Raw genomic sequence first — 25,612 nt, forward strand, 5'->3', positions numbered from 1 at the left:
GAAACAGAAAATGGACAAACTTCAGAATGTAGTGTTCCACCCACACGTGTAACAACTAGTTGTGCACATGATTGAGCTTAGATTTTTAAAAGGATTGCAAAGTGCTTCGATGGGAACACATTAATATTTGTTTACAGCTCTTGGGAACCATGACGGCAACGTGTGAAAAAAAAGTTATTTGAAGCTTTCTGCAGCTCCAGCAGCAGGTGGTCAGGTAAATTTCCATTTGGTGATGTCATTCGACTATTATTCTATCCATTATAATTATAAAATATGCTAAAACTTCAGTGCAGCCAGACACAACTGATTAAAACATTAAAACAGTAAATCCATGACAATCACAAAAGGTTAAAAACAATGTTAAAATATAGCAAAGTTTAAAAAAGAGGCTTTATATTTTGACCCATATTTTGTTCATTGTGTTTTTCCAGGCATGATAATATGTTCGAGCCACTCGCTTTTATTCACATGCTCCGCTCTTTATGAACAATGTGTTCCTGAGTGAAAGCTGTGCAGGGATACCTCAGAGGTCTCTGGATGAAACACTATCCGTTTCTTGTATCCTGCCTTTAGAAATTTACGCCCACAGCAGAACCGTGGCAATTATAAAGCAATTACCGTTTCATATGGCTTGTTCTTTTGAGATTGAGGAGGAGAGAGGAGAAAGGAGGAGGTAAAAGCACAGTAGTTAAAGAGGAAGTGTGCCAATATTGATGTTCCTTTTTCTAAATGTTCCAGCTGGACATGAACTCCTCTTATCTGACCGCAAAAGCATTTGCAGTGCAATGAAGTAAAAATTAATTTTAAATAAATTATAAAATAGGAGAATGGATCAACTAATTGGCACACGTGGATGATTTCTTGAACTTTGTATTCTTGAGAGAGCCGAAGCTTTGCTCGATGTGCACACACTCAGCTGACGAGTGGCCCTTCTGTCTTATCAGAGTGAACCATGGGAACAAGAGTCTATTCTCTGCAAGACAATGCCAGAGAGGAAGCTGTCTGTGTGTGTATGTGTGTGTGTGTGACACTTGATCAGCCTGCAACGGTAACCACTGCTCCACACGCACACACACACACGAGCACACACACACACTTGGTTTGACTTGGTTCCCACTGCTTGATTGGCAGGCCTCCAGAGACCCGCACCTGATTTAACTACCTTTACTTTCTCGGCTGTTTGACCAGATGGGGGCTGAATTCATAATAAATGTCTATATATGTGTCTGTGTGTTCTTATATATATATATATATATATATATATATATATATATATATATATATGCATTATCTGGGTGTATATGACGACCACCACCTGACTCACCCTTTGATACCAGAGCTCTCAAATCACTCCCCAGCCACCTCCAGCTTTGAATACATTGGACGGCACATGGTAGCAATATGTCGGCGGGGCCGGGATCACACTTAAGTCACGCTAAACTGGGGGTCTTCATTTAGAGGTGCTGCTCTGGGAACAGCCCTCAGCTCCCACTTAATGTAGCTGCGTCTTTTCTGGAGGTGATAACATGCCCAGGGGCGGACGAGGAAGGGAAGTTGATATCTGTGCGGATGTGAGTACGACTCTGTACACCAGTCTGCTCGTCTCAAGGTGGATCACTTCTGTTTTGCACGGGCTTGTTGAAGCTAACCCAACGCCCTATGCTGTTAACTTTAATGCCTTTAAATCGTATTTTTAACCTAAAGGAATATTTGACAGATTTGAGCTTTTCATATCACAAGGCACAAAAGACTATTAGGAATTCAAATGTCTTTCAATGCATGTATTCTGAGGAAAAGCTTCATTAGACCCTCAAAAACTAAAGGCTACAATCACAGTCTGTGAGCTCTGTCTGACTTTGCTGGACCCCACATTCATTTTTTTTTTGCCCTTTCTGCTCCACTTTGTTCAATGAGGTTTGGATGCAATTTATGGGGCAGGAACTGTTTTGCATAAACAGTTTGGAAATTTGCAGCAATTTTCTTGCTGCTGCCATTTCCCAGATGTGCAACAATAGATGTTTCCACATGTGCAGCAAGGGAGAAAACCGACATTCCTCAATTTTCATTTTATTGGGTCAAATTGGAATTTTGTTTGATTCCGAGAAGACAGATTGAGATGTTTGAATTATATAGAGCAAATGTCAGATTAAAACATCAATGTGGCTCTGAAGAAAGCACTGGAAGATATGGGTAATATGTTAATACTATTTCCCTGTTTAACAATTACTTATTGTACAGGTCAATATAAAACCAGGGATAAAGTATAAGGGCACATGGGGGAGTAAGATGGGACACTGCAGACATCTCCTCCTGCTGTAAACACATTTATTTGACCTCCATGAGGAGGAAGGTAAAAGTAGAATTTCAGCGTCAACAGCATCATGTTGGTGTGTGAGATGTTTAGCAAATACAGTTTATTCCTATTCATAGAAAACTAGTGCAGTGCCCGTTCTAAACCTGCCTCTTTGGAATGGGTTGCTTGCTTGGCCTGTGGTGATGCTGCTTGTAGTTCTCTTTCTGAAACTGTAAAAGTGACCTGCACAAGTAAACACCTGCGTATGGACTCAGTCGACAGAACCATGACGCCACCGCAGCTGCACAAACTGTATAAACTAACTGTATAAAATTAAAACTACAAACCTGGATAATAAAGAAAATATCAAACCAACATAAATATTTAAACTACACACACGCAGGCTGCATAGTGGCTCTTACAGATCTGTTCACCTGTCAGAGTTCGCTGAAGCTCAACACAGAACTGGATAATCAGTTGTTGTGAAGGTGCTGTTGTCGTGAGCAACAACGCCGAGCCGCCGCTGCTACAGAGCGCTCTGCGACTGTTTAAGTTCATCAAAATTGAATGTATCGCGTTCCCACATTACACCAATTTAGACACTGCACTTCGTTGGGCACTTTAAAATACACGTGTGAAGTGTGAAGCCAATAAGACGAATGGTTCATATATTCGAGACAAGAAGGCCGGGAAACATAAGGTATAAGATACATTACATTTTACTTATTTTGTACTTGTTTAACTTTTCATTTTATTGATTATGACTTTTGTTTACGTTTTTGAATTTTACTGAGTATCTCACATATACACTATCCCCTTTGCTGCTGACACCGCAAATACCCCAGTGTGGCATTCATCAAGGGTTGATCTGCTTTATCTTGTTTTTTTGTAGTTTACTCGCACTTTTAAATTATATTTTGATGCTTTGATGACATGTAGTTGCAATACACTTTAATGTTTTCAATACATTATTACAATAAAGCCCTTTGAATTGACTCAGTGGTATAAATGGGGGATATAAGCAACATGCTTTCTGCACACATGCATGATGGTCTTTGCCAACATGTGCTTCTCGGTCATCTCGCGAGATCACGCGGAGCTTTGGCTTGGCACGTGTGCAGCCTTTTTTTTTTTTTTTTTTTTTTTTTTTTAGAGTGGCTCTCAGCTGCCGAGGCGGATGATGATGATGGCGGAGCTGGTTCAGGGACAGGCCTCGGTGGCTCAGCCCGGAACGAAAGATGACTTCGCAGACACGATACGCCGGGTCCGACAGGTAACACGCTCTCCGTGGCGGACTACCCCGGACCACACGCCGGGGGCTCCGCGTGTCGGAGCCGGGGCAGGAACCTCGGTCGGGTCAGCCCGGAGCCACCACTACTACAAACAGCCCTCATGCAGCCAGTTAGCCGCAGCTAGCAGGCTAACGTTAAGTAGCAGGAGGTAGCTGAGCGCACAGATTAGAGAGTTTACCCCGGGAGGACGACGCGTTGGTGAACAGTGTCCAAACTGTCAGGAAACCACCACGCGAGTCTTTTTCGACCTCACACACGAAGGCCCGCGGCCGTGTCGAAGTTTGTGTAACTTTGGGTTAAGTCGACGCACACTGCAACCTGTTGTCAGGGCAGAAGTTGCACTTAGCTTAGCATGCTAGCTCGCCGACACTAACAAGTTTGGAGAGCCCGGATCTTGACCTACCACAGCGTGATCGAAACCTAAAACGCTGAGCTTTGACACGGACCCCGAGCCAACAAGCAGCCCGGCACGCGCACACGCCGCTAGTTAACAAGTTAGCTTCACTGAACTAGTTGTTGCCCCAGTTTTTGTTAAGACGCACGCTGAGCAGCTTGCTTAGTAACCACACTCGGCTCTGACGGTTAAACCCCGTCGTTTCACTCCCTTCGCCTAACGTGGAGCGTGTCTGTGAAAATGGAAGCAGATGTTTGCTCACAACAACAAAACCCGAGTAAGCTAGTGTAGCTGCTGTTAGCTTGCTAGCGTGTGTGCACTAACAGGCCATGTTAGTGTAGCGTCATCTGAGCAAATAAGCCTCAGCTCCTGGGGGGTTCTCCACTGGTGCCTGGAAAATTACCTTAAATATACATAACCCACTAGAAAACTTGCACTGATGGTACTGCTATTAAGCTAAAGCACACACACTGACAGCAGCAGAGCAACAGTGTAGTTGTGGGGCTATTCTATTTGTCATTAGTAGAGCTGTGTGTTTGCTTTAACAGAAGATTAGTAAACTACTGTCTGTGTATATTAGTGTGCAAATTGGACTTTAGTCACACAGCTGCTAGTTTAGCTTCCCCCAGTCTAGCACACAGTGTACCTTTGTGTGTTTTAAACCATCATTTACATTGTCTTGATATGCAAGACAAGCATACATATCTGGCAGAACTATTAGAGATTAATGCACATCATTAATCTCCCCAAAAAACCCATATCTGTACTTAAAGTATTTCCTGTGCAGGTACATGTCTCATTTTGAAGACATCCAGTGAAGCACATGGCTGCAGCATGTCCCCGTCCATGAGTGTCTGCCCCCGCGCCTGCCCCCTCCCCCCCTTCTTATCTGTGATCACACCTTGTTCACAAGGTCTCAGATTTGCTAACTGAAAGCTTAAGGGATATGAAGGATCCAATTGCGGGCATCAACCCCAGTTTTTGATCTTGATACTAAATGGAAAAGTTAAGAAGCTGATTGTGTTTGCAACATTTTGTCTACAGCTGAGGTTAGGTTGTGGGTTTTACAGTGAGTTAATATGTGAGTACATTATATGCTTTTAGAAAGGAGAAGTGATTCTGTCGCTTTGTGGGGTATAAGACATCAGAGTGGTGTATGATAACATAGGAAGTGGAGGCCTCGTTGTCATGCTTCTCTACGCTCTTGTGTAAAGTGAGGTGTTAACTGACATTTGAATCCAATAACTGCACAAGCTTAAATTACTTCAAAGTGCAATTCTAGTTAAGCGCTCTGTTTTTCAAATTAAACAGGTACCAGAGTGCTGTGTAGAGATCCATTAACTCACTTGTCTAATTTACCAGATGTTAACCTCTGCATTAGACCTCCCGTTGGCTAATTATTGGATTCTTCCTCCTTCTGCTCGCCCCCTCTGCTGTTACTGTTTGCTAAATGCCACTGTCACTAAATGGGTCCATGTTGATCCTAAACATAACCAGTAACCTGTTGTAAACCAGTGAAACATGAACATCATGTCTTGCACAAAAAAAACCCCTTATTGAGTGGAAGTCAGAGTCATGAATGGTGTAGATTACTCACGAAATAGTTGTGCCACAGTAGCCAATGGACACGGTGTTCTCGGATCCTAAATATAAACTATACATACTTCGGTTCCCATGTGACCAAATGCCATGTGACTTTTATTTGTCTTATTTTTGGACAAATCAGAAATAACATTTTAAAAGTATGCAGGGAAGTGAGTCTAGTCTGTCCAGTCCACAGTGGTGTTTACCCAGAGGCCTCAGAGCACACTGTGGGATCCACTGCAGGATAGACCACTACAGTTTGTACCAGGCAGTTTGCCACAGAAACCAGCAGACTGCCCAAAGAAAGTGACTTACTGTGTTTGTATGTAGAAGCATATTTCCCTCAGTCCTCCAGTGAGACTTAAATCAATGGGACGCCTCTTGGAAATAAAGTAAATAAATTATTTTCTGAACATTCTTGGGTTATTGAACTTAATACGTCAATTAGTGTTGTATCGCAAAACCCTTTTGTTAAAACAGCTATTTTCGTAATTCTTTTTCTATTAGACCCAGACTATATGACAAATTTATAGATATAAATTTATATATAGATGATAGTGTTTGAACACTTGATTAACGGCCAAACATTTTACAAATCTGAGTTTGATCAATTATGTTTAATACCCCCTCACTGTGCTTGCACAATGCTTAAGCATAGATATATATTATATTGCAATAATTATTGCTATTGATTTATAGCCTTAATCTGGATGACTATAAAATGTACATGGAGTCAGTAGTAATAATAGTAGTATTACTGACAGAGGACTCCCTGCCCTTTTAACTAACTTAAATTGTAGTCATCTGTTCAGTCAAATTAGGTTTAAAACTCTTGTATTGTTTCAGTATCGAGATGTTTAGGCAGGTATTGCATATCACGACAACACACATGTCTACTGTCAAAAATATACCTAACCTGGAAAAGAAAAAAAGGCAGGTGTTTCAGAAGATACTTCTTAACAATCTGTCCATATCTTGTGAAGCAAAGCTCTGAGAAGCACAGGTTTCAGAAAGTGCAACCATTTCCTTCTACAATGCTTTCATGTTGCTTGACGTGCTCGTAGCTTCAGTAATGTCCTGTGAAGCAGCCGCCCCACACCCACCTTCCCTCTCTGCCTTCTTATTTCCATTGCTGGTCTCTGAAGTAGATAATCATCCCTGAAGGTGATGGAAGACTCTAAATGCCGTCACTATATTTTCATATTGTGAAAAAATTCCAGTCAGGCACAGATGTCAATTTAGTGTAATTTTCTGAAATGCTATACTTTTGTATGTGAGGAGAAGTGGCAGTTTAACAGGGGAGTGGAAAATGCTGTTGGCGCTGTCGTGCAACGAAACTGAAGATTTAAGTGTCCATCACCGCAGAAAACGAGCATCTGCTTTAGGTCGACAAGTGGATGATTTAGAAAATACAACTACATGGATTTTTAGTTAAGCTGTAATGCAAAAAAGTGCTCTTTTCTTTAAGTAGTGTGCAAGTGGTTGTGCACCTTGTCAGAATAACACAATGCAAAATGTGTGTGGTATGCCAGAAATTTAAAGACAAGTATTTTATAAAAATAAACTTTGAATATTGAAAATTCAGTACTCTCACATAACATGAATAGAGGTGTTGAACCTCAATACTTTTGGTAGTGAAAAGACTAATAGACCTATATATTGGTTGGCCAATAAAAATTGTCAGTTGAGATGTGAGCTTGGATGATTTGTCATTTGTTGGTGAAAGTGTAAAAAAGATGGTGCAGTCAGTGAGAGCTGGCACATGACAAATGTTTGAAGGAAATCACCAGCGTTTGTAATCGCAACAAGAGCTGGAGCAGACTGCTCCCAGCTACTGTAATATTTGGGTGCAGGTTTCAGCTGCTGTCAAAAAGATAACTACACACAACAGAGACTTCACAGGCAGGGAACGAGTCATTTATCACAAAGTTTTGTCCCAGATGACATCTTGGTAGGAAAATGTATGTTCAAAGAATATCATCACCACTTTTCACCTATTCTTCCATCTGTCCCACTGTGACATTTTCTCCAGATGGCAGCCAAGATGGGCGGAGACCAGATGCCCAACATGAACAATTCCTCTCCGGTCCTAGATCCCTCCCTCTACGGCTTTGGAGGCCAAAAACGTTCACTAGACAATGGAGGTAAGCCTTCATTATGGACACACAGAAATCACTGATGCTTTAGCTTTAATTCTCCAAAGCATATACACCTTCATAGAAACATCTTCCTGCAAATTAGAAACTCTTATGCTGTCTTCTCTGTTCACACTTTGTTCGTTTATTATTACATTTTTTTAATTGGGGTAAAAATCGGACAATTACCATATCAGCTGCTTTCAGACATGTACTGAACTCCACAGTTCTTCTGTATTTTTCTGAGACGCTCGCAGTTTCTGCGGACTTTCTCCGCCTGACCTCCTAGTATAATGTCCGTAGAAATCCAGGAGAAGTCGATGTGAAAACACAGCAGGAGGTCCCCCACTGAATTCACCGCGAGCAAGTGGGGGGGGGGGGGGGGTAGAAGATGAGGCGTCTAACATGCGCCCCCCCCCCCCCCCCCCAAAAAAAAGCGGTGACAGACACATAGAAGACACCAACGAAAGAGACTTAAGGTGTCTGTTAAGAAAATCACGTGATCTCCGCATCAGAGTTAATACATCACTTCCTGCCTCTGTCTGCTTCACCTCTTGCCTGAATAACAGAGGATTTGTTGCTGTTGTGAACGCGTCTCCAGAGAACCTCCCGCTGTGTTGTGCATGTGTGAAAGGCAAACTGCGGGTAAAATCCAGAGCCAATTCTCTGGACTTTACCCGCAGGTCATGTCTGAAAACGGCTTTTGTTTCACCTCATTATCCAATTTTACAGGTTGTCATTTCTCTTTGGAAGTGGTTATTTTCCCCCAACTATTCAGTAGCTAGTGACATATTTGCCCAAGTCATTTTCTGTCAACACAAAAGCCGTCATTGTCTTAATCTTGCCTTCAAAGTTCTGATCAGTTGATTGTTTATCCAATCAGGCAAATGGACGATAAGGCTGTTTAAATGGCTGAAAAACTGAAAGCTGAGGAAACCCAAAATATTTTTGAACCTAGATCGATTAATATATCTTACTGGTTATGACGGCCTATATATTTGTCTGCTAGCTTTAGAATCCTGTCATAAAACCTCGGATTTCAAAAGCCCATATATATATATAAATGTTTCAAGGATTTGGGTAACATAATAGTAAATTCTTAATTTATTCTATAATATATTGACCCTGCTACTCTCAAAATATTCCACAATACGAAATACATTTTTATCTTCATTTAGGGGGAAAACTGCTATCTCACCAAATTCCCATATGTTTATTAGACATGACATAACTTAAATCTTAGTACTGTTATGTTTATGGTCTGCATGTTGCATTAGAATAAAATATATTTAGTGTCATCAGTTTTGAGTGATTTTTGAGGTTTGCAGAGATGTCTGAAGAACATTACAGGCAAATGTTTCTGAGTAGCAGAACAGGTTTTATCATTCTCATACTTTCAAACCAGTTTGGATTAAGTAGGATTTTATTCTATGGGCCAAATAATCCATAGAAGTTATTTGAAACGTTACATTTCAGCCTAGTCAATAACCCAAGATCTTTTTCCACTTGTGTCCTAGTTGAACAGCGACATGAGTTGATTCAAATTGTCGTAATTGAAATATATTTAATAACTTAGTATAGTTGAAAACTGATGCTGTGCACCACTGATAGATTACTGCGGGGGAAACACAGTTATCTGTGAAGTGAGAGCTGTGGTTTTCTATTTTCATGTTTGTGTGGAGTATTAAGTGCAGTGCGAGAAATGTCACCCTATCTCGTCGAGCCTTGTACACAAAACAAGAGATTTGATCCATTTCATATCCGTGAAGTGGGAACACTAGTCATTTATTCCGTCCTCCTGTTATCTTGTCACAGTTGTTTGTATGATATTTCAGCCCTGAATGCATGGATAGATAAATTGTATGCAATTCTGGTTTAGGTTTGTTTGACACACTGTTGTTCGCAACAATTTGTCCTCCGTTTTTCTTCTGTCAAGGTTGTTGCACAATACAGGGGGAAACAAGAGAAATGGTATCTGTGTTTAGCAGCTAGCTCCCAGCATTTAATTATCAAATGTACAAGAATACAAACACTCCCGGTGTTCACACTTTATCTTGCAGTCTTGTCCTCGAATGATTTTAGTACACCTCCTTCTTTATATTCATAGCTGTTCCAGCCTCGAGCGTTAACCCCAGTGCATTTCCAGAAGAAGTGAAATCAGTGCAAACGACCATAAAATTGATAGAAGCTGCTAGATATCAACTCAGGTGTTTACGTCCACGGCAGCGCATCCTCCAGTGACCCTGCAAGACCCTTGCTTGGTGCTACCTGTCAAAATGCAATTCAGGACCAGCAGCCAGTGACCCAGCAGCTGCCTCTCTCTTTCTGAATGGCTCTGATTGAAACACTCACTCATACACTCGCGGGCCTGATTTCCATGCCTGTGAAAGCCCCCGCTGTGGGTCAGATACGAACACGGAGGATTGGCAGGGCCACATCCATCTGCTCCCTGTCCCCTCCAGCAGCGACTGATTCATTTGCACTTTGCTGCTTCATTTGCAGTCACTTTAGCGCGTATTTAAAACATTATTTTTAACCATGATCTCATGCTATTGCCCGTATGGTAATTAGTTTGTTTTTCTCTCCTTTCTCTCAGTTGGGAACCACCTCGGAGCAATGGTACATCAAAGGTGAGCAGTAAAATCAGTTTCTGTTCATTTTTAATATACTGTAGATGCATTCATAGTAATGAGATCACATTTTATGTAATCATAAACCCTCATTGGTTGTTTGGTTTCAATTTCAGATTTTGTTTCTCCATGTCCCTAAAAGAGGAATCATATACAATCACATACTCAATTTTAGTTAACATACTATAATTCAATTTTTTCCCAAATTGAATTATAGTTTCATTACTGGTTATTTACCTCCATTAATTGTTCAATTGTTAGGTCTTTAAAATATTTGAAAAATATCCATCACAAAGTGGGCAATTTCAAATAGCTTTTTTTTTTATCATTCTTCCCAAACCTAAAGACCTATTTTTTTAATGTTAGAAAACAAAAAGGTAACATTTTATAATGACAATAATTATTAGTTACAGCTCTAAACATCTCGCATCTATGTTTGCTATTGGCACAATTTGGCTGAGAGAAAATGTCGTCTTACCAATGATGGGTCTTAATTAAATTTTCTTTGGTCTGTCAGTTGTTAATCACGTCCTTGTCTCTCTCAGGGCTTTCACAACAGAAGACTTCAAAGTGCCTGATAAGATGGTGGGCTTCAGTAAGTAGCCCTCGAGTCAGTACAATTGTTTGACACGTAATCATCAGTGTTGACATTGTATTCAGTGTTTCAGTCACTGCTGGGGGCTGTGGCTTAAAGCTGGTCTTTTCTCTTCTCCTCATAGTCATAGGAAAAGGAGGAGAGCAGATCTCAAGAATTCAACTGGAATCAGGTTGTAAGATCCAGATTGCTTCAGGTACGTTATGACTAAACACATCTAAGCCCACCTGGTTTACAGTGAGAGGCCAAAAACTCCAAACAGTGAATTTTTCCTTTCAAAAGTAATACCTAACAGTCACTTTAATATTTCACAAAGCCCCTTATATGTAAAACTAGTATTCTAAGGCAGTGGTTCTCAAATGGGGCTCCGTGGCCCACTGCCAGGGGGTCAGTGAAAGGTTTTCAGATTAATCCATTTAAATTATGATATATGGGTATTCTGTGTTGAAATGGTTAAAACATTTTTATTACACATTTATCTTGTTTTGTTCTTCCCTTGCATAGAAATGTGTAATTTTGGGCTGTATACATAAAATTGACTAGACTACAAAGAATTGATTACACATTGTTCTGTATGTGAGAATGTGCAGTTTGTCTAATCTTCCTATTTGTTCACAGACAGCGGAGGCATGTTGGACAGACCCTGCACACTGACTGGCAGCCCAGAGAACATTGAGTGAGTCTCAGCTTTTTTGAATATTTTATTTTTAACCGTGAAACAATTATATAGATACACAATACTGTTATTTTTCTCATTGTACTCTGTTCAATGAGAAATACATCTTAAGGGGGAAAAAACACTTCCCTCCTTGTAAATAATCTTGAGCAATTTCTTTGACTTCCCTGTATGACTGTAGAACAGAAGTAATGCTATTTTTACATTCAATCTAAAACTGTTGGTCATGTGTCCATATAGTTAAATTTTAAAAAAAGTCGAAATATTTTGTAACCCTCTTTGAGAATGTTTGAGGTATTTCCTCTAGCCACGAGGAGATGGGACTCTGACTTACTATCTTTCTATTGCATAGTGTTATGGTGAATATCTGTTGAATAAGTGTTACAATCATATTAAACAAATGCCTGGTTCCATTCCAAATACAAACCCTATAATTCCAGTCATAAAGGTACAAACTTTTCCACAGGAACAACCAGGTGGAGTGCAGAAAATATCTGACACTTCAGGGTTCATTCAGTCTCTCTGGGGTTAAATAGAGTTGGCGAAGGTGGTCGTAAAGGACCAGTGTGTATCCAGCGCTAACAGTGGCCACTGATAGACTGTCTTTCAACTCTCCTCATTGACAGATGTACTGAAGCTGAACAGAGCATTAGTTAATAGAAAGTGTGCCCTATTGTTGTGACAGAGAGGGCATGAACTCCAATCTCTTTTCATATCTGTCCTTAATCACCTGAACACCTCTTTCAGCGTTTGACAAAGAAAAATGGGACACAGAACAGTTTTTGTGCAGAATCTGTGACAGGTGATAAATGTTTTTCTTGGTCTCTGCCCCCCCCCCCCCCCCCCCCCCCCCCCCCCCCCCCCCCCCCCCCTTCTCCCATATAGCCAGGCTAAGAGGCTGCTGAGTGAGATTGTGGAGCAGTGTCGGTATGGTCCAGGCTTCCACTGCGATATGGACGGCAACAGTTCCATCCAGCAGATGCTCATCCCTGCCAACAAAGTCGGCCTGGTCATCGGCAAAGGAGGCGAAACCATCAAACAGCTGCAGGTGTGGTCTTAGGTCACTGTGAACATTTAGCTTCTACGGTAGTTGTAGCTTTTCACAACCTGACAGCTGCCATCATTATAGATACATTACATTTACTGTCATGGTAGAGACTGGGAACATGCAGACTGTCGAACCCACATATTTAATCCATATATTTAGCAGTGAAAAGTAAATTGAAGCCACAGTCTTCAGTATCAATTATACTGTAATTGCCCCAGTTCCCCCTTGCTCAGATTGCAGGAATATGCAAGAAACCAGTTTAGTTTGTCATGTTGACATTTTCTGTAGTTTGCCTTCCACATATGAAGAACCCAGCGAGAAATGTTTTGGGTTATACACTTTCACAATTTCCAGAACATTCAGACAAGGAGTGGCATCAGGGCCGAGCATGCAGACATTGCATATTTATTCTGCTGCAGAAATCTCAAGTCTCACATCTTCATCTGCATCTTCTATGTGTATGGCACCTCTTTTCATCTGGAGATATTTGGATTCTTTGTATTTTGATTTTTATCTGTTGCATGTTAGAAATCTCATCAACACACCCACTCACTCGCTGTGAATTCATTAAGCATATTCTCCTGTTTTATGACTTTTATTTTTGTTGATTCACCAGCAGAATATTTCTGTGAAAGAATAAACCTGTCAAATTACTGAAATGTGAAATATCTCCTCACGTCCTCCACGTGTTTTTATATCAAAAATAAAAGCTGTTCTTTGAGCCCTGATAGAATTTCCACCCTTCAGAGGGAATGGTGTTTTCGACCCCAGGTAACTCTTGTTCCTGCTTCTGTCTGATTGTGCCCCTGCAGGAGAGAACAGGAGTGCAGATGATAATGATTCAGGATGACCCCATGCCCACTGGAGCGGACAAGCCCCTGAGAATCACTGGGGATCCCCACAAAGTGCAGGTTGGTCTCAGAAGAGCTCAGTGTGCGCTGATGTCATTTCAGTTTACACTCAATTTTACACATTTTATGCCTTCAGGCTTCAGCTCAAACACTGGAAAACATCTTTGTTTTTATTGAGAGGCTTTCAGTTGAACTTTTGCTTTGTTTCACATCCATATTTTATTAAGATTTTGTTGTGTTTTTCTATCGTCACTGTAGCAAGCCCGTGAACTTGTGGTGAAGCTCATCCGAGACAAGGACCAGGGTGACTTCAGGGTTGGGAGAGCAGACTTTGGATCCAAAATGGGGGGAAGCAGTCTGGATGTAAGAACCAGCCTCACTGCTTTTCAGTTACAGGACACACAGGTTTATGCTTATTTATTAATGCAGATAGGGTAATATATTATCTTTTCTGAAGTCTTCTTTCCGTCTTCTTTGTCCAGGTGGTTGTTCCAAGATTTGCTGTTGGCATCATCATTGGTAGGAACGGAGAGATGATCAAGAAGATTCAGAATGATGCTGGGGTCAGGATCCAGTTCAAACAAGGTGAGAACATAATGTTGGCGGGCACCTGCTCAAACATGTATCTAGACAATGATGCTACAGAAATACCACTGGGAGAACTGTGATAGGTCGGACTGCTTGTGTTTATTCCTATAAATCAATGATGCTGGCGGCGCTTCTCTTCTCCTTTTCAGTATCGCACATGTAACAAAGTAATTTCCTCTGCATAAAACTCAGGACACAAACTTAGCCTGAGTGTTTGACAGCTGATATATAATTTAGAGCTCGAGGCAAAACTTCATTCAATCATCAGAATTCATGAACAGAGTGAAGTTTACCCCGGCCTGATCATCCACAAGTCCGTAATTCCTCCCTCCCTCACTATTATTCCCATGAGCTGTGAAATCCACGATGTTATAGTCTGAAGGGCTATCAGGATACCAGGATTCTGTTCACTTATGGTACTTGACAATAAACATGTAAACAATAGCTGAAGAGTCAAAGAGCTTTTTGTCCTTGTCCAGATGATGGAGTCAGTCCTGACCGAGTTGCTCAAGTGATGGGTCAGCCCGACCACTGCCACCATGCAGTTCACCTCATCAATGAACTGGTTCAAACAGCTCAGGTATGTGGTCAACATGTGCAATGCCACTGAACTTTGTTGTCTTTGAATATATTTTACTCATCTATGCTTTGCTGATGCTCATTATCTTTGAGGTTTAAGGACATAAGTAATTTTTTCAGTTTCTTAAACTCGTTTTAAAAGGCAAAAAACTACGAAATTTAGATGAAACTTTAGAAGAATTTTTATAAAAAGCTATTTTAAGGAGCAATTGATCCCACATCTCTTACTATTTTTCTTTTTTATTCCTCCCCAATTTTTCTCCACAGGAGCGTGATGGATTTGGGGGAGTAATGGGACGTCGAGGGCGAGGCGACAGTAACGTTGGAGGCCCTGCAGGCCTGCAGGAGGTGACATATGCAGTCCCTGCTGACAAGTGTGGCCTAGTTATTGGCAAAGGTAAAGAACATGTTTTTATTATTATGTCGATTTAAACACCTGTTGGTCCCGTTAGCTCCTCAGTATAACTTGTGAATCATATGTCTCAGTAGCTGGTACATGAAAGATTTCTTTCTCTGTGAGGTCAACTCTATCACATGTCCATTATCCTGACTCAACTTGCTGTCTTAGAGAATTAGTACACAGTTCACTAATACCAACAGTCTTACTTAGAGTATGCCCAACTCACCAGATTGGCTCTTTACTCTAATAACTGGACGCCATTTGGTGTTCTGCCGCTACGTGAAACTGATGAGAAGAAGGGGGGTGAGTGACCACCCTCCTATTCTCCCTCCAGGGCTCATGTATACAGCACAAGTGGCATTCATTGGCTTCACTAAGGGCTTAATGACGGGGATAATGCGTGTAATGTGACATTAATTGTTAAAGGTGCATAATAACAGCCCTCAATCATGTGGAAGGCTGCCTGGCATCTAATGAGGGTCTTTCAGCCCAATAGAGTGCAGCGAGGGAATGAATAGGAGGAATTAGCTTATTGGCTATTCATGCCCACTCTATTGCCAGCTATTTAAAAGTCATTGACCATTGCATTGGAAGGAGGTGTGTGTGTGTGTGTGTGTGTGTGTGTGTGTGTGTGTGTGTGTGTGTGTGTGTGTGTGTGTGTGTGTGTGTGTGTGTGTGTGTGTGTGTGTGTGTGTGTGTGTGTGTGTGTTTCGCCTTGGTGTGTGTGTGGTGGTGGGCGGGGTCAGGGGGGGCCTCTTTACCTAAGATAAAAACATGGCAATAGAAATGTCAAGTGGCTTTTGTGCATGTAGTGGGGCGAGGGAAACAAATAAACCTGGGCGTTGCGTCCCCCTCTCCAAGCATTAGCATATGAAGTGGGCCAATATGGTGGAGATGGCGGTGGGTCTGGGTGCTGTCAACCGTTCCTTAAAGAGCACAGTGATTAATATCTTTACGATGCCATATGTAGCCCATTGCCCCTCTGTTTTGACCCCCTACACACACACACACACACACACACACACACACACACACACACACACACACACACACACACTGCATGTGGTGAATTGAGCCACCCACCAACCTGCTCAGACTTTATTACCGACTCAAACTCTGCAAGAGCCGTAACAAGCATCAGGCAACTTTACTCAAGAGTTTTGGCCTAAAAGTTACAACTCAATGTTCAGTTTTCCAGAGCTTTGTCTCCCTCAGTCTTCCTCAGCAGAGTTTTCTCAGTTTAAAACTGAATTTTTCTTGGAGGAAATCTCCATGTGAAAGCTAGTGAGTCTACGTGAAGATTTCTTTGTCAAACTCCTACGGTAAAGAATTAACATTCGCACTTGATGCTGATGGTTAAAATGGACTCAACTCTTTGTACGTTTTCCTGCCAGATATTTTTATTGTAGCTCTAAGTTTTTGTAGTATTGGGCATTTCACTGACAGTTTTGTTTACATATCATAAAAGCATTATAACAACGAACAAAAATTGGGCTAAAATCTAACAGATCTATCTAATCTGCCATTTATATTCAGGAGAATGTAGATGGTAACCTTAAGGAAAATAATTTTGGCCATTTTGTTATACAAAATCTTTAAAAACAATTGATTGTAAAATTGAGCCGATTTATTTTCTTATTTATTTTTCGGCTCTAGAGAACATGAATAACTGAGTGAAAAATATATTAACAAACTAAATTCACTTAAGGCTATTCCTGTTAACTGGTGTAAGGCAAAGTTGTTTATATAGCATTTCATACACTGGCAATTCAAAGTACTTTACATAGAAATTTATTAAAAACAGAACAGAGCAAAGAAAAATAGGACTAAGAAGTACAATTGTATAAATGGAGCTAAACAATTTTGTATAAGGAAACAAATCTGAATTTAGGAAAAACTTTATTCTTTTTTCCATCCACTCATATGAATGGGTATCATATAAATAGTATATATCACCCAGCCGTGATTTCATGTAAAGCTGCTGTGTGGTGTTATTTTTCCCCTGAGGCCTCCAGAGGGTTTCCCCACCAGCAGCGGCTAACCAGTCCCTTGGCTTTGCCCTGAATGCTGTCACCAGTTGCACTTTTGTATCCCCTCCTTTTCTCCAGCTCACTAAACCAGTCTCATTAATAAGGCCTGTATTATCTGTCTTCACTACAGCCCAGTCCATGAAATGAATAGTCAGGGTCTTCATTGCTCTCTGCTGTCTGACTAGAAGAGCTCATAATGGCTTCATTAAGGCAGAAGTTTCATTTGGTTGACAATGGGTTAATGGCCCATGTGCAGTCTGTTGGCAGCATGGAATAGGCTACGGGAGGAGGAGAGGTTTTTGATGAGCGTTTTCATTCGAAGGTCAGCCAGGGTCATCCGAGTGTCAGCCACAAGTGAACAAATGTGTAATTGATGTTGGGACAGCCCCGGTGTCCCCCCGGGAAGCACCCTCAGCCTTTTTCGTTCATACGGGCATTGTGGAGAGGGGGTGTGGGGCGGCGGCAGCAGCGGCTGTATGCCCCCCGTTCACTCCCTCCTCTCATCACAGAGGACAACACAGAGTCAAGAATGGAAAGGGTAAAAGAGACAAATGATATCCCAGAAGGAGGATACGCTTCAATTTTGGCCCTTTTCTCCTGCCAGTGCTGTTTCATTTCTCCCTGCTGGTGTAATTGCTCTCCCCACACGTCGGGAAGCTGGCATCTGATGCCGAGGAGGGGGTGGCGTGCAGGAGATGTCTCCTTTTGTTTACCGATTTGCATGGATGTTACCACAGAATGGCAGATAAGTGGTGGGACACATGCCAGAGTCCTCATAAGGTAGCACTATCACATCGGTTTAGTCAAGTGAGTCAATGATGAGAATGTCTGGTCTAATGCCGCGTCCATGTCATATAGGAAAAATTAGACAGATTCCCAAGTTAATGACTTGAGAGTTCATGTCATGCAGATGGTCCCAAGATCAGCTGATATATCTCACTGATGATATAATGCTGTCGTCTTTGCCTCGGATTTAATGCATAGAAAAACAAATTTTGACCACCACCAGGTGTCAACTATTCTTTCAAGTTTCTGTGATAAGAAGAATCAAGTCAGATATATCTCTACCTTCAGAAAAGTTTTGTTCGTAACTTGAAAAAGTTGGAAAAAACGAACTAATTGGTGCAACATGACTGGAGAAAGCGGAGAAAAGGGACTGTGGTATTCCCTTTTGCCCAAAAGGTAGAAATACGTCTATTGTTGCCTTACTGCGTACCGGCACTGAATCAAAAGATCGGGCATATCTCAGTCAAGGCAACATGGTGGGAAAATAAACATTGCTCAATCTTCATATGCTATCGATAATGTAACAATACAAAATCGGAGAAGTTCCCTTTTACGTTGGAAACAACTGTTTCCTATAAAACCCACATGAATATAAATGCTTAAGGCATAAAGGTGGGTTTATGAATCCTCAACTGTTTACTAACTAGTTGCCAACTCTGTCCATCTGCTGTTTGGTGCAGGTAGTGTTCACTGGGTCTTTAGTGCTAAACACAGTGAAAGTGAACCAGAACATTAAAGTTGTGATAAATGAGGTGAAACTCACTGTGAAGCTCAGTAAATCTGAGATGAGCTGCAGATTCAGGTGATCGTTCTCTCGAGGTTCAACACTGTGATGGACACTTTGATGGGGTTTTTACTTTTCATTTGACTTGGAGGACTTTCCTCACACTTCTCTTGTGAAGGTCTAATGTCAGCTTCATACAGAAACATTTAAACCTCCTGATGTCTTGATGCTTTTGTAGGTGGAGAAACCATCAAAAACATCAAAGAGCAGTCTCGTGCCCACGTGGAGCTGCAGAGAAACCCACCACCCAACACCGACCCCAACGTGCGCATCTTCTCCATCCGAGGCACCCCTCAGCAGTTGGAAAAGGCTCGCCAGCTGATCGATGAGAGAATTGGGGTAGGTGGTCTGACTCCAATCTCCCTGGCAGCCCCCCCCCCTGCAAAACACCATTGTCTGGCTTGATATTCATGAGCACACATGTCAATGTGGGGAGCTGCTGGGGTGAGCTAGGTTGCTGTGGGTGCTGGTGGCCAGCAGGATGTCACCAGAGGTTAAACATAAAGAATCCATCAAATGGACTTAATGGAGTGCATCAGCAGCCAGCCCTGCCCTCTGACCTTGCCTGTTGGCTGCCTTTTAAGCACAAGTGTGGTCTCTTCATCACCTCCTCTTCTCTCTCTCTGCTCCAGGGCCCTGGAATGGGGAGCAACAGCAGCTTCGGGATGAATCCCTACAACCAAGGACCAACCACTCCTCCGCAACAGTAAGGATCAGTGTTTCTCCTCAACATGTCACGTTTTGATGTATTTCTTCAGTTTTTACTAGTCATCTCTTTGCTGTGTGTAACTCTGTGTCTTCAGTAGGAAATTAGTTGACAAGTTTATTTTCCTCACTGTGATTTGTCTGTTTCTTTTGCCTGAAGTGGGCCTCAGACGTTCATGACCGGAGGATGGGGTACGACCTTTCAAATCTGGCAGCCTCAAGGCCAACAGGAACACAGTAAGTCTACTGACAATCATATTCAGCTATCTATCTGGAAAAAAACATAAATCAATAAATCAGCAGCTGCCTAATTGTCTCATTCAATAAGGTAACAAACAAAACACAACATGCATAACCAGTTTTCATCCTTTTTAAGTCGTTTAATTACTCATAAATTTCATTCAGAGCTCAACCAGTCGAGCTGTGTTACTGCTGTGTATTCAAAGTCGTGTGCAGGCTGGGATGAAACCATCTCATTCCCTGTGGCTAACCTCATCTTTCCTGTATGCACAGATTTGAAATGTGCTCTCGATGGAAATCATTATGAAAAAGCGAGGGAAAAGGAAAAGTCTAATCCCACTGTCAGTAACTGTGGTGGTGTTATCTGTGTCTGGTTTCAGGTCAGAATGGATCCCAGACAAGCCAGATGGACTGGGAGCAGTATTATAAAAAGCTAGGCAAGTGTCACGATGACAGAAGCAGCTCAGGGCCCACTTCATTTGTGCTTTAACTTTGGTCACACCAGCCTCAAGTAATATGAGATTTATATATATTTATATATATAAATACACACAAGTATGCTAGCCTTTACTCAGCCATATTGGAGAAATTATAAACCCACAACTGTAACATGGAGGTCTTGAAAACTGGGTTTCAAAAAGTCAAAGTGGAACAGCTGTGTTACAAGATCTGTAGTAAAATCAAACCGTTGAAAGAAGGATGTTTAGGGCCGTGTAGAAGCTGCTGTGTTAAATATTTTTGAATATTTCTTGTGCTTGATTACAGGTCAGCAAAACCAAGCCCAGAGCACTGCTCCTGAATACAACAAAGCTTGGGGTGAGTTTTTATCTTCTATGAGTAAAACATAATCAAACTAAAGGATAAAGGGAAGTTTGAGCTCTGACATCACCATTTAAACCTCGTAACATGGGTTGATGTCTTGATTACTGCTCGTCTTAATTATTCCTGGCTGGTGTTTTTTTTCCCCCTTCAGGCCAGACAGCCGCTCCGGCATCTCAGCAGACCTCTAATCCTGACTACAACGCCTGGGTGGACTTCTACAGACAGCCGGTGGCCTACTTCAACCAGGGCGCACAGCAGACACAAGCCCCAGGCCTTCAGGTGAGAACCAGCACCTCAACAGCTTCCCAGTGAAGATGTTAAAGGGAAAAACAAATCCCATGTAGAGACCAAAACCAACGTGTCAGTCTGTCACTTCTGGAGTAAATCCATCCTTCAGGTCTGGTAATGAATTACATTAGTTTTAGCTCTGTGCTCCTAATCAACTAGATGATAAATATGTAGAAAAAGGTCACAAATACATTTTTATTTTAAGACTCAACCATTTCCTGAAACAAGAAATTTGAACTTCTCTTTGTGAGCTAAAAATTCAAAGATGTTGGTTTTGACTGTGGAAATGTGGATGTTTTTTCCCCCTAGAATTTCCGACATTCACTTTCTTAACCCGGTTCTTCAGGTGGTTTGTTAGACAGAACCACGTGGGATGGCTTTGTAGGAGACTGTTTTGAAAAGAGCAGGCATTTTCATCCAGTAGATTGGATGAACCATCCGTCTATTGCGGTCAATTACGGGTTCCAAAGCAGGAGAAGAATGAAATTATATTTTCCATTGGCCAAATGCCCTCAGTCCCATGTCTTTCTTTTTTCATTGAAGAAATGCTCTTTATTCCTGATATAGCAACAGCGATGCTCTTCTCTTTAGGAGCTGCTACTGTAGCCGCGTCTCACTGTCATCCCACCTAAGACATGTCATTAGCTGCCAGCAGTTCCTCCCTCATGACTGTGGTTTAACCACAAGAGAATAGCCTGGGGCAAGTTGTATCTAAAAACGTTTCACTACGGTTTCCGGGTTAAATGTCATGTTTGCTTGAAAATAATGTGCAACGGGCTTCAAGTTACTTTTTCTCAGTGTGTGTTGGAGGGTTTGCTCAATCAGCAGCGACATGTATATAAACCCCACCGTATTAAAAGGGCCGTGCACACTGTAGATTCTTAAGTTCTCAACAAACGCGGCAGCTGCTGCTTCTTGTACGTCTATTCTAGAGCATAGGCTGTAACATCAAGCATATTTTTAAGTATAAAACATGTATTCAAACCCATGTCATTAACCACAGCTGATATTTAAATAAACGTTTTATCTGAACGCAGCCCTGGAGAAAGATAGATTCATTGTTGGTTTTACTCTTTTCATGGGATTTAATGTGAAGAAAAATCAAAAATATCACATTTTTCCCTTAAACTTCAAAATTCAGATTAAAGTCAAATTAAGTGAGGACTTGAAATCAGCTGTAATGAGGGTAAATATTGTGAGAAATAATCAAACTGATTTTCGTCCACAGGATCATTAGAGAAGTCGCCCAGGTTAGAGACTTGAATCACTGAGAGGATGGAAAAGCCCCTTTTTTAACAGAGGGGGTTCAAGATTTGCAACGCCTTGAAGACTTTTTTTCTTAGTGAGAAACACTAGCTGTAGAATGACTTATATGATAAAGTAATATTTCTAAAATCAGGAACATTTATTTGTTACTAAATGCTTATGTACACTGTTATTTTGGATAGACAGTATCTGGGATCCCTTTTTGGACTTGAGAGAGCTGTTTCGTTTTTTTCTATATTTTCCTGTCGTTGACTCAGATTGTACCGCCAAAATGAACCCAAGAGTTGTAACATTTCAAAAGGCAATATGATCTATTTTTTCTAGTTATGTTGAAGTGAAACCATGATTATGCGCTTAGCAGTCTTGAATACGGTTTTTGTCCTATGTCATAAGATGTTTAAAGAGTGTGTTCAAAATGTTTTTCCTTTTACATAATTCAGTGAAATGAAACTGTGATGTTTTGTTACAGGAAATGTATTTTTGTTACAAGGTCTAAAAAAAAAAAAGGATTAATGTCAGCCAGTGGCAATAGTTCTAACTTAATTCCTGTTGTGCATTGTATGCTGTTTTTTCATTGTCATTTTATTGTATTCTGGTTTAAAAAGAAAAAGGTGCAATATCTTATTTCAGTTTTGAAACAAAGATGGGTTCTCTAATATTTTGACAGACTTTTAACTTGTAGTTTTAAGATGTTTTTTTCTCTTTTTTTTTTTTTCTAATGGAAATGTCATGGATAATTTATTACAATGATCTGATAAGATTTAGGGGGATGTTGCAAATAGCTTTTTTGCCTTTGCTACCTTGTAAAACTATGTATATATGCTCATATTTGACTGTTAATTTAAAATATATATGTTTCATATATATATACTTATATAAAAAATTATTTTTTTCCTGTGATCAGTGTTGCAGGAAAATTGTCCCTCCGTTTTCTGTTTCTGTTTTCATACTGAAAATGTTAAAAAAGATTGTGAATGTGTGATTTGAAATTTGATGTTGCATCTTGTTATGAAGAAAAATATGACGTGGTAGACTTTTGTGTATGTTGTGTACCTGAACTATTCAAGACTGCTAAGCCTGTGTACTTCTACCTGTGTAATAATTAATGTATTATGATCAAAAACTCTTATTTGGTACCTCCCAGTTCACTAACGCCACACTGAGCCCTGGCTGTGGACTCAGTGGGGCGTTGGACTCAGTCCAATGCTAATAACTTTTTAATTAATTTTTTATTTGTTTGTGTGATCTAATATAAATGATGCATCATTATGGAAAAATGATTCTGGTATTAACGTCATTTCTTAATGAAAAGGGATATAATTTCAAAATGTCTAATTATGGTGTTTGTTTTTTTTTCCTCGTGTACAGTTAACCATGTATTAAAAACATCCAGACTACCTTTATTGTGTACTGTTAAGCTGATTTTCTGTTTGATTAATATTATTATTATAAACATTTGAATGTCTTCTGTTGTATTCTGATGCTCAGTGTTGAATCCTCTTAGTTTCACCTCGGAAACCTTCTCAGCTCTATTGTATATGACTAAATGATACATAGAGGATCTATAGGCCAATTGTGTTTTCATGTTTTATAAGCAGAAAATCTATATTTTCTATAGTCTTACTGCCAGTTCTCAAATTCAAATAAATTTTCCGCTAGCTGCTCTTGTGGTTGAGTTATACTATTATCACAAACTCCTAATGTTAACTGCAACACTTTACTACTGTTGGTCTGTTTAACACTTTAAAGTAGTTTTATGAGTCAAACACGCATCACATCACCACACAGCTCCCAGTGTCTTTACACATGTGACAATATGGTACATGTACATTTCTTGTTCTTGCTCGTTTTAACATAAACCTGTAATGTCCATTTTGCAATAACCGGACAAGAAGTAGTAAAATTATGTCTTCAGTAAATTGCCCCATATTACATTGTCAAATTTTTAAAACTCTTACCAAAGCAAAATCTTTAACACATTCGTTAATAGTGTTTTGTATCAATGTCATCTGTCCCGTCTTAAAATGTCAAAACGCACAATTAGACATTAACTCAAATTGTTGGACACTACAGAATAATATTTCCATCGTTTTTAATTTCTCCCTCGCTCAGTATCTGCAAAATTCCCACATCTCCATGTCTCATTTGTCCCTGTCCCACCTCTTCCATGTGTCCGTCCCCTCACTGTCCCGCAGCAGCATCTCCTCTCTCAGCCTCCTGTCCAGTGAAATGTTCCTCTCCACCCCCTCCTGAGCTCCTCCAGCTTTTGTCCCTGCACATCTTTGCGCTCAGCGGGGAAGCTCCTGCCACAGTGGACCCTGAGCTGCCACATACGGGTCCCTGCATTGATGCCGTGCAGCTGTTTCCAAATCCAGCCCTTGATTTTGATCCTCTTCCCTTTTTAAAACGCATCGTCCCCGTGGACACTTCTGACCTGGTGGTCCATCATGGCTGTCCAATAATTTAGTTGTTCCAGGATCATTCCCGCACTGAGGTCGAGAGGTGCAGTTATTATTAATATCGGTCTGTCGGAGACACTGTTCTCCTGTGGGGGGGGGGTATTTTCATGCTGCTGCATTTTAAAGCCTCGTCTTAAGAGTCAAGAGGAGGATGTAGTTCAGTTTGGGATTTATTTAGTGTTCAGGGACAAATGAGAAAATATTCATGTTCAGGTTAAATAACAAAGTTGTAGGACATTTTGAGCTGTAAAAACTACTTTATTACTACAATCAAATACAATATCATAATCTATGACTTGAAAAATAGCCAAATCTTACACTTTAAAATGTTGCAGGAATACTTTTTTTGTATTTTGTGTATACTCAAAAAATACACATTATTTTAATGGTTACACTCTGTTGGTGGGAGTTGTATTTACTCAATTGATGTTCATGTGATTTACTTAAGTATTTGCCATTTCTGCTACTTTGTTCTTGTACTCCTGAAGCAAATATACTTTTCACTTCATTAGGTTGATTCATCAGCTAATTGTTACGTCGCAGATCAAGAGTTTACTCGCACAATATGATCAACATTAAATATTGTTCTATTTTATGTAAAGCACCTTGAGCTGAGTTTTATGCTATAAAGTGCTCTATAAAGTTTATTAGTTATAAGGCCTATTATTAAAATACCAAGTTAAGTTTAATACTTAAAGACAAGTATTTAAATAGTCATTCATCATTAACACTTTTACCATACTACACTTCTATCTTGGTTCTACTGTTCTACAGGATTTTTTTTTTTTACTTGGACTTTTACTTTCACTGCATCATAGCTCCCCTGGTTTTCTCATTGAGTTTTATTGATCTGTTTGTTTGTTCATGTGCACAATGTTTGTGTAGTTTTTAAGTTTCAACAGTGTAGAAAACTCTCACAAGCGGAAACACTTAACAAATTTGTGCATTTCTCTCAGCATCCAGTCATTTATTATGCTTCATATACTGGGAGTGTCAAAAGTAAAATGTGTTTCTCATTACGCAGAACGACCCATTTCACAGTTATATGAAATACATCAGATCATAAGTGATGCATTAAATCTATCATTTTAATGCTGCAGCTGATTATTACAACTACATCAAATACTGCTGCGAATAGTTTAATCTGTAACATATCATTGGTTATGA

General features: G+C 40.5%; 1 protein-coding gene across 2 annotated transcripts; it reads left to right on the forward strand.

Moving 5' to 3' along the window:
• Positions 1–3,413: 3,413 nt before the first annotated feature.
• fubp3 (far upstream element (FUSE) binding protein 3) lies at positions 3,414–23,646 on the forward strand. Of its 2 annotated transcripts, XM_034602556.1 has the most exons (19): positions 3,414–3,566; positions 7,596–7,707; positions 10,295–10,328; positions 10,874–10,923; positions 11,048–11,119; positions 11,542–11,599; positions 12,485–12,647; positions 13,460–13,558; positions 13,757–13,861; positions 13,981–14,083; positions 14,566–14,666; positions 14,933–15,062; positions 18,844–19,004; positions 19,298–19,371; positions 19,531–19,607; positions 19,991–20,047; positions 20,376–20,426; positions 20,584–20,711; positions 21,949–23,646. In XM_034602556.1, the coding sequence occupies exons 1-19, from the start codon at positions 3,471–3,473 to the stop codon at positions 21,955–21,957; spliced, it is 1,680 nt and encodes a 559-aa protein (XP_034458447.1). In that variant the 5' UTR covers positions 3,414–3,470; the 3' UTR covers positions 21,958–23,646. The 2 variants fall into 2 exon arrangements, with proteins under 2 accessions (XP_034458447.1, XP_034458448.1); XM_034602557.1 differs by lacking the exon at positions 19,991–20,047.
• The last annotated feature ends 1,966 nt before the right edge of the window (positions 23,647–25,612 follow it).

The sequence above is a fragment of the Hippoglossus hippoglossus genome, chromosome 12 (genome assembly GCF_009819705.1).
Source record: "Hippoglossus hippoglossus isolate fHipHip1 chromosome 12, fHipHip1.pri, whole genome shotgun sequence".
NCBI lineage: Eukaryota > Metazoa > Chordata > Actinopteri > Pleuronectiformes > Pleuronectidae > Hippoglossus > Hippoglossus hippoglossus.

Coding starts and splice junctions, on each gene's coding strand:
- fubp3 (XM_034602556.1), top strand. CDS start 3,471: ATGATGATGATGGCGGAGCTGGTTCAGGGACAGGCCTCGGTGGCTCAG. Junction 3,567..7,595: donor CGATACGCCGGGTCCGACAG/GTAACACGCTCT, acceptor CATTTTCTCCAG/ATGGCAGCCAAGATGGGCGG. Junction 19,372..19,530: donor CCAACCACTCCTCCGCAACA/GTAAGGATCAGT, acceptor TTTTGCCTGAAG/TGGGCCTCAGACGTTCATGA.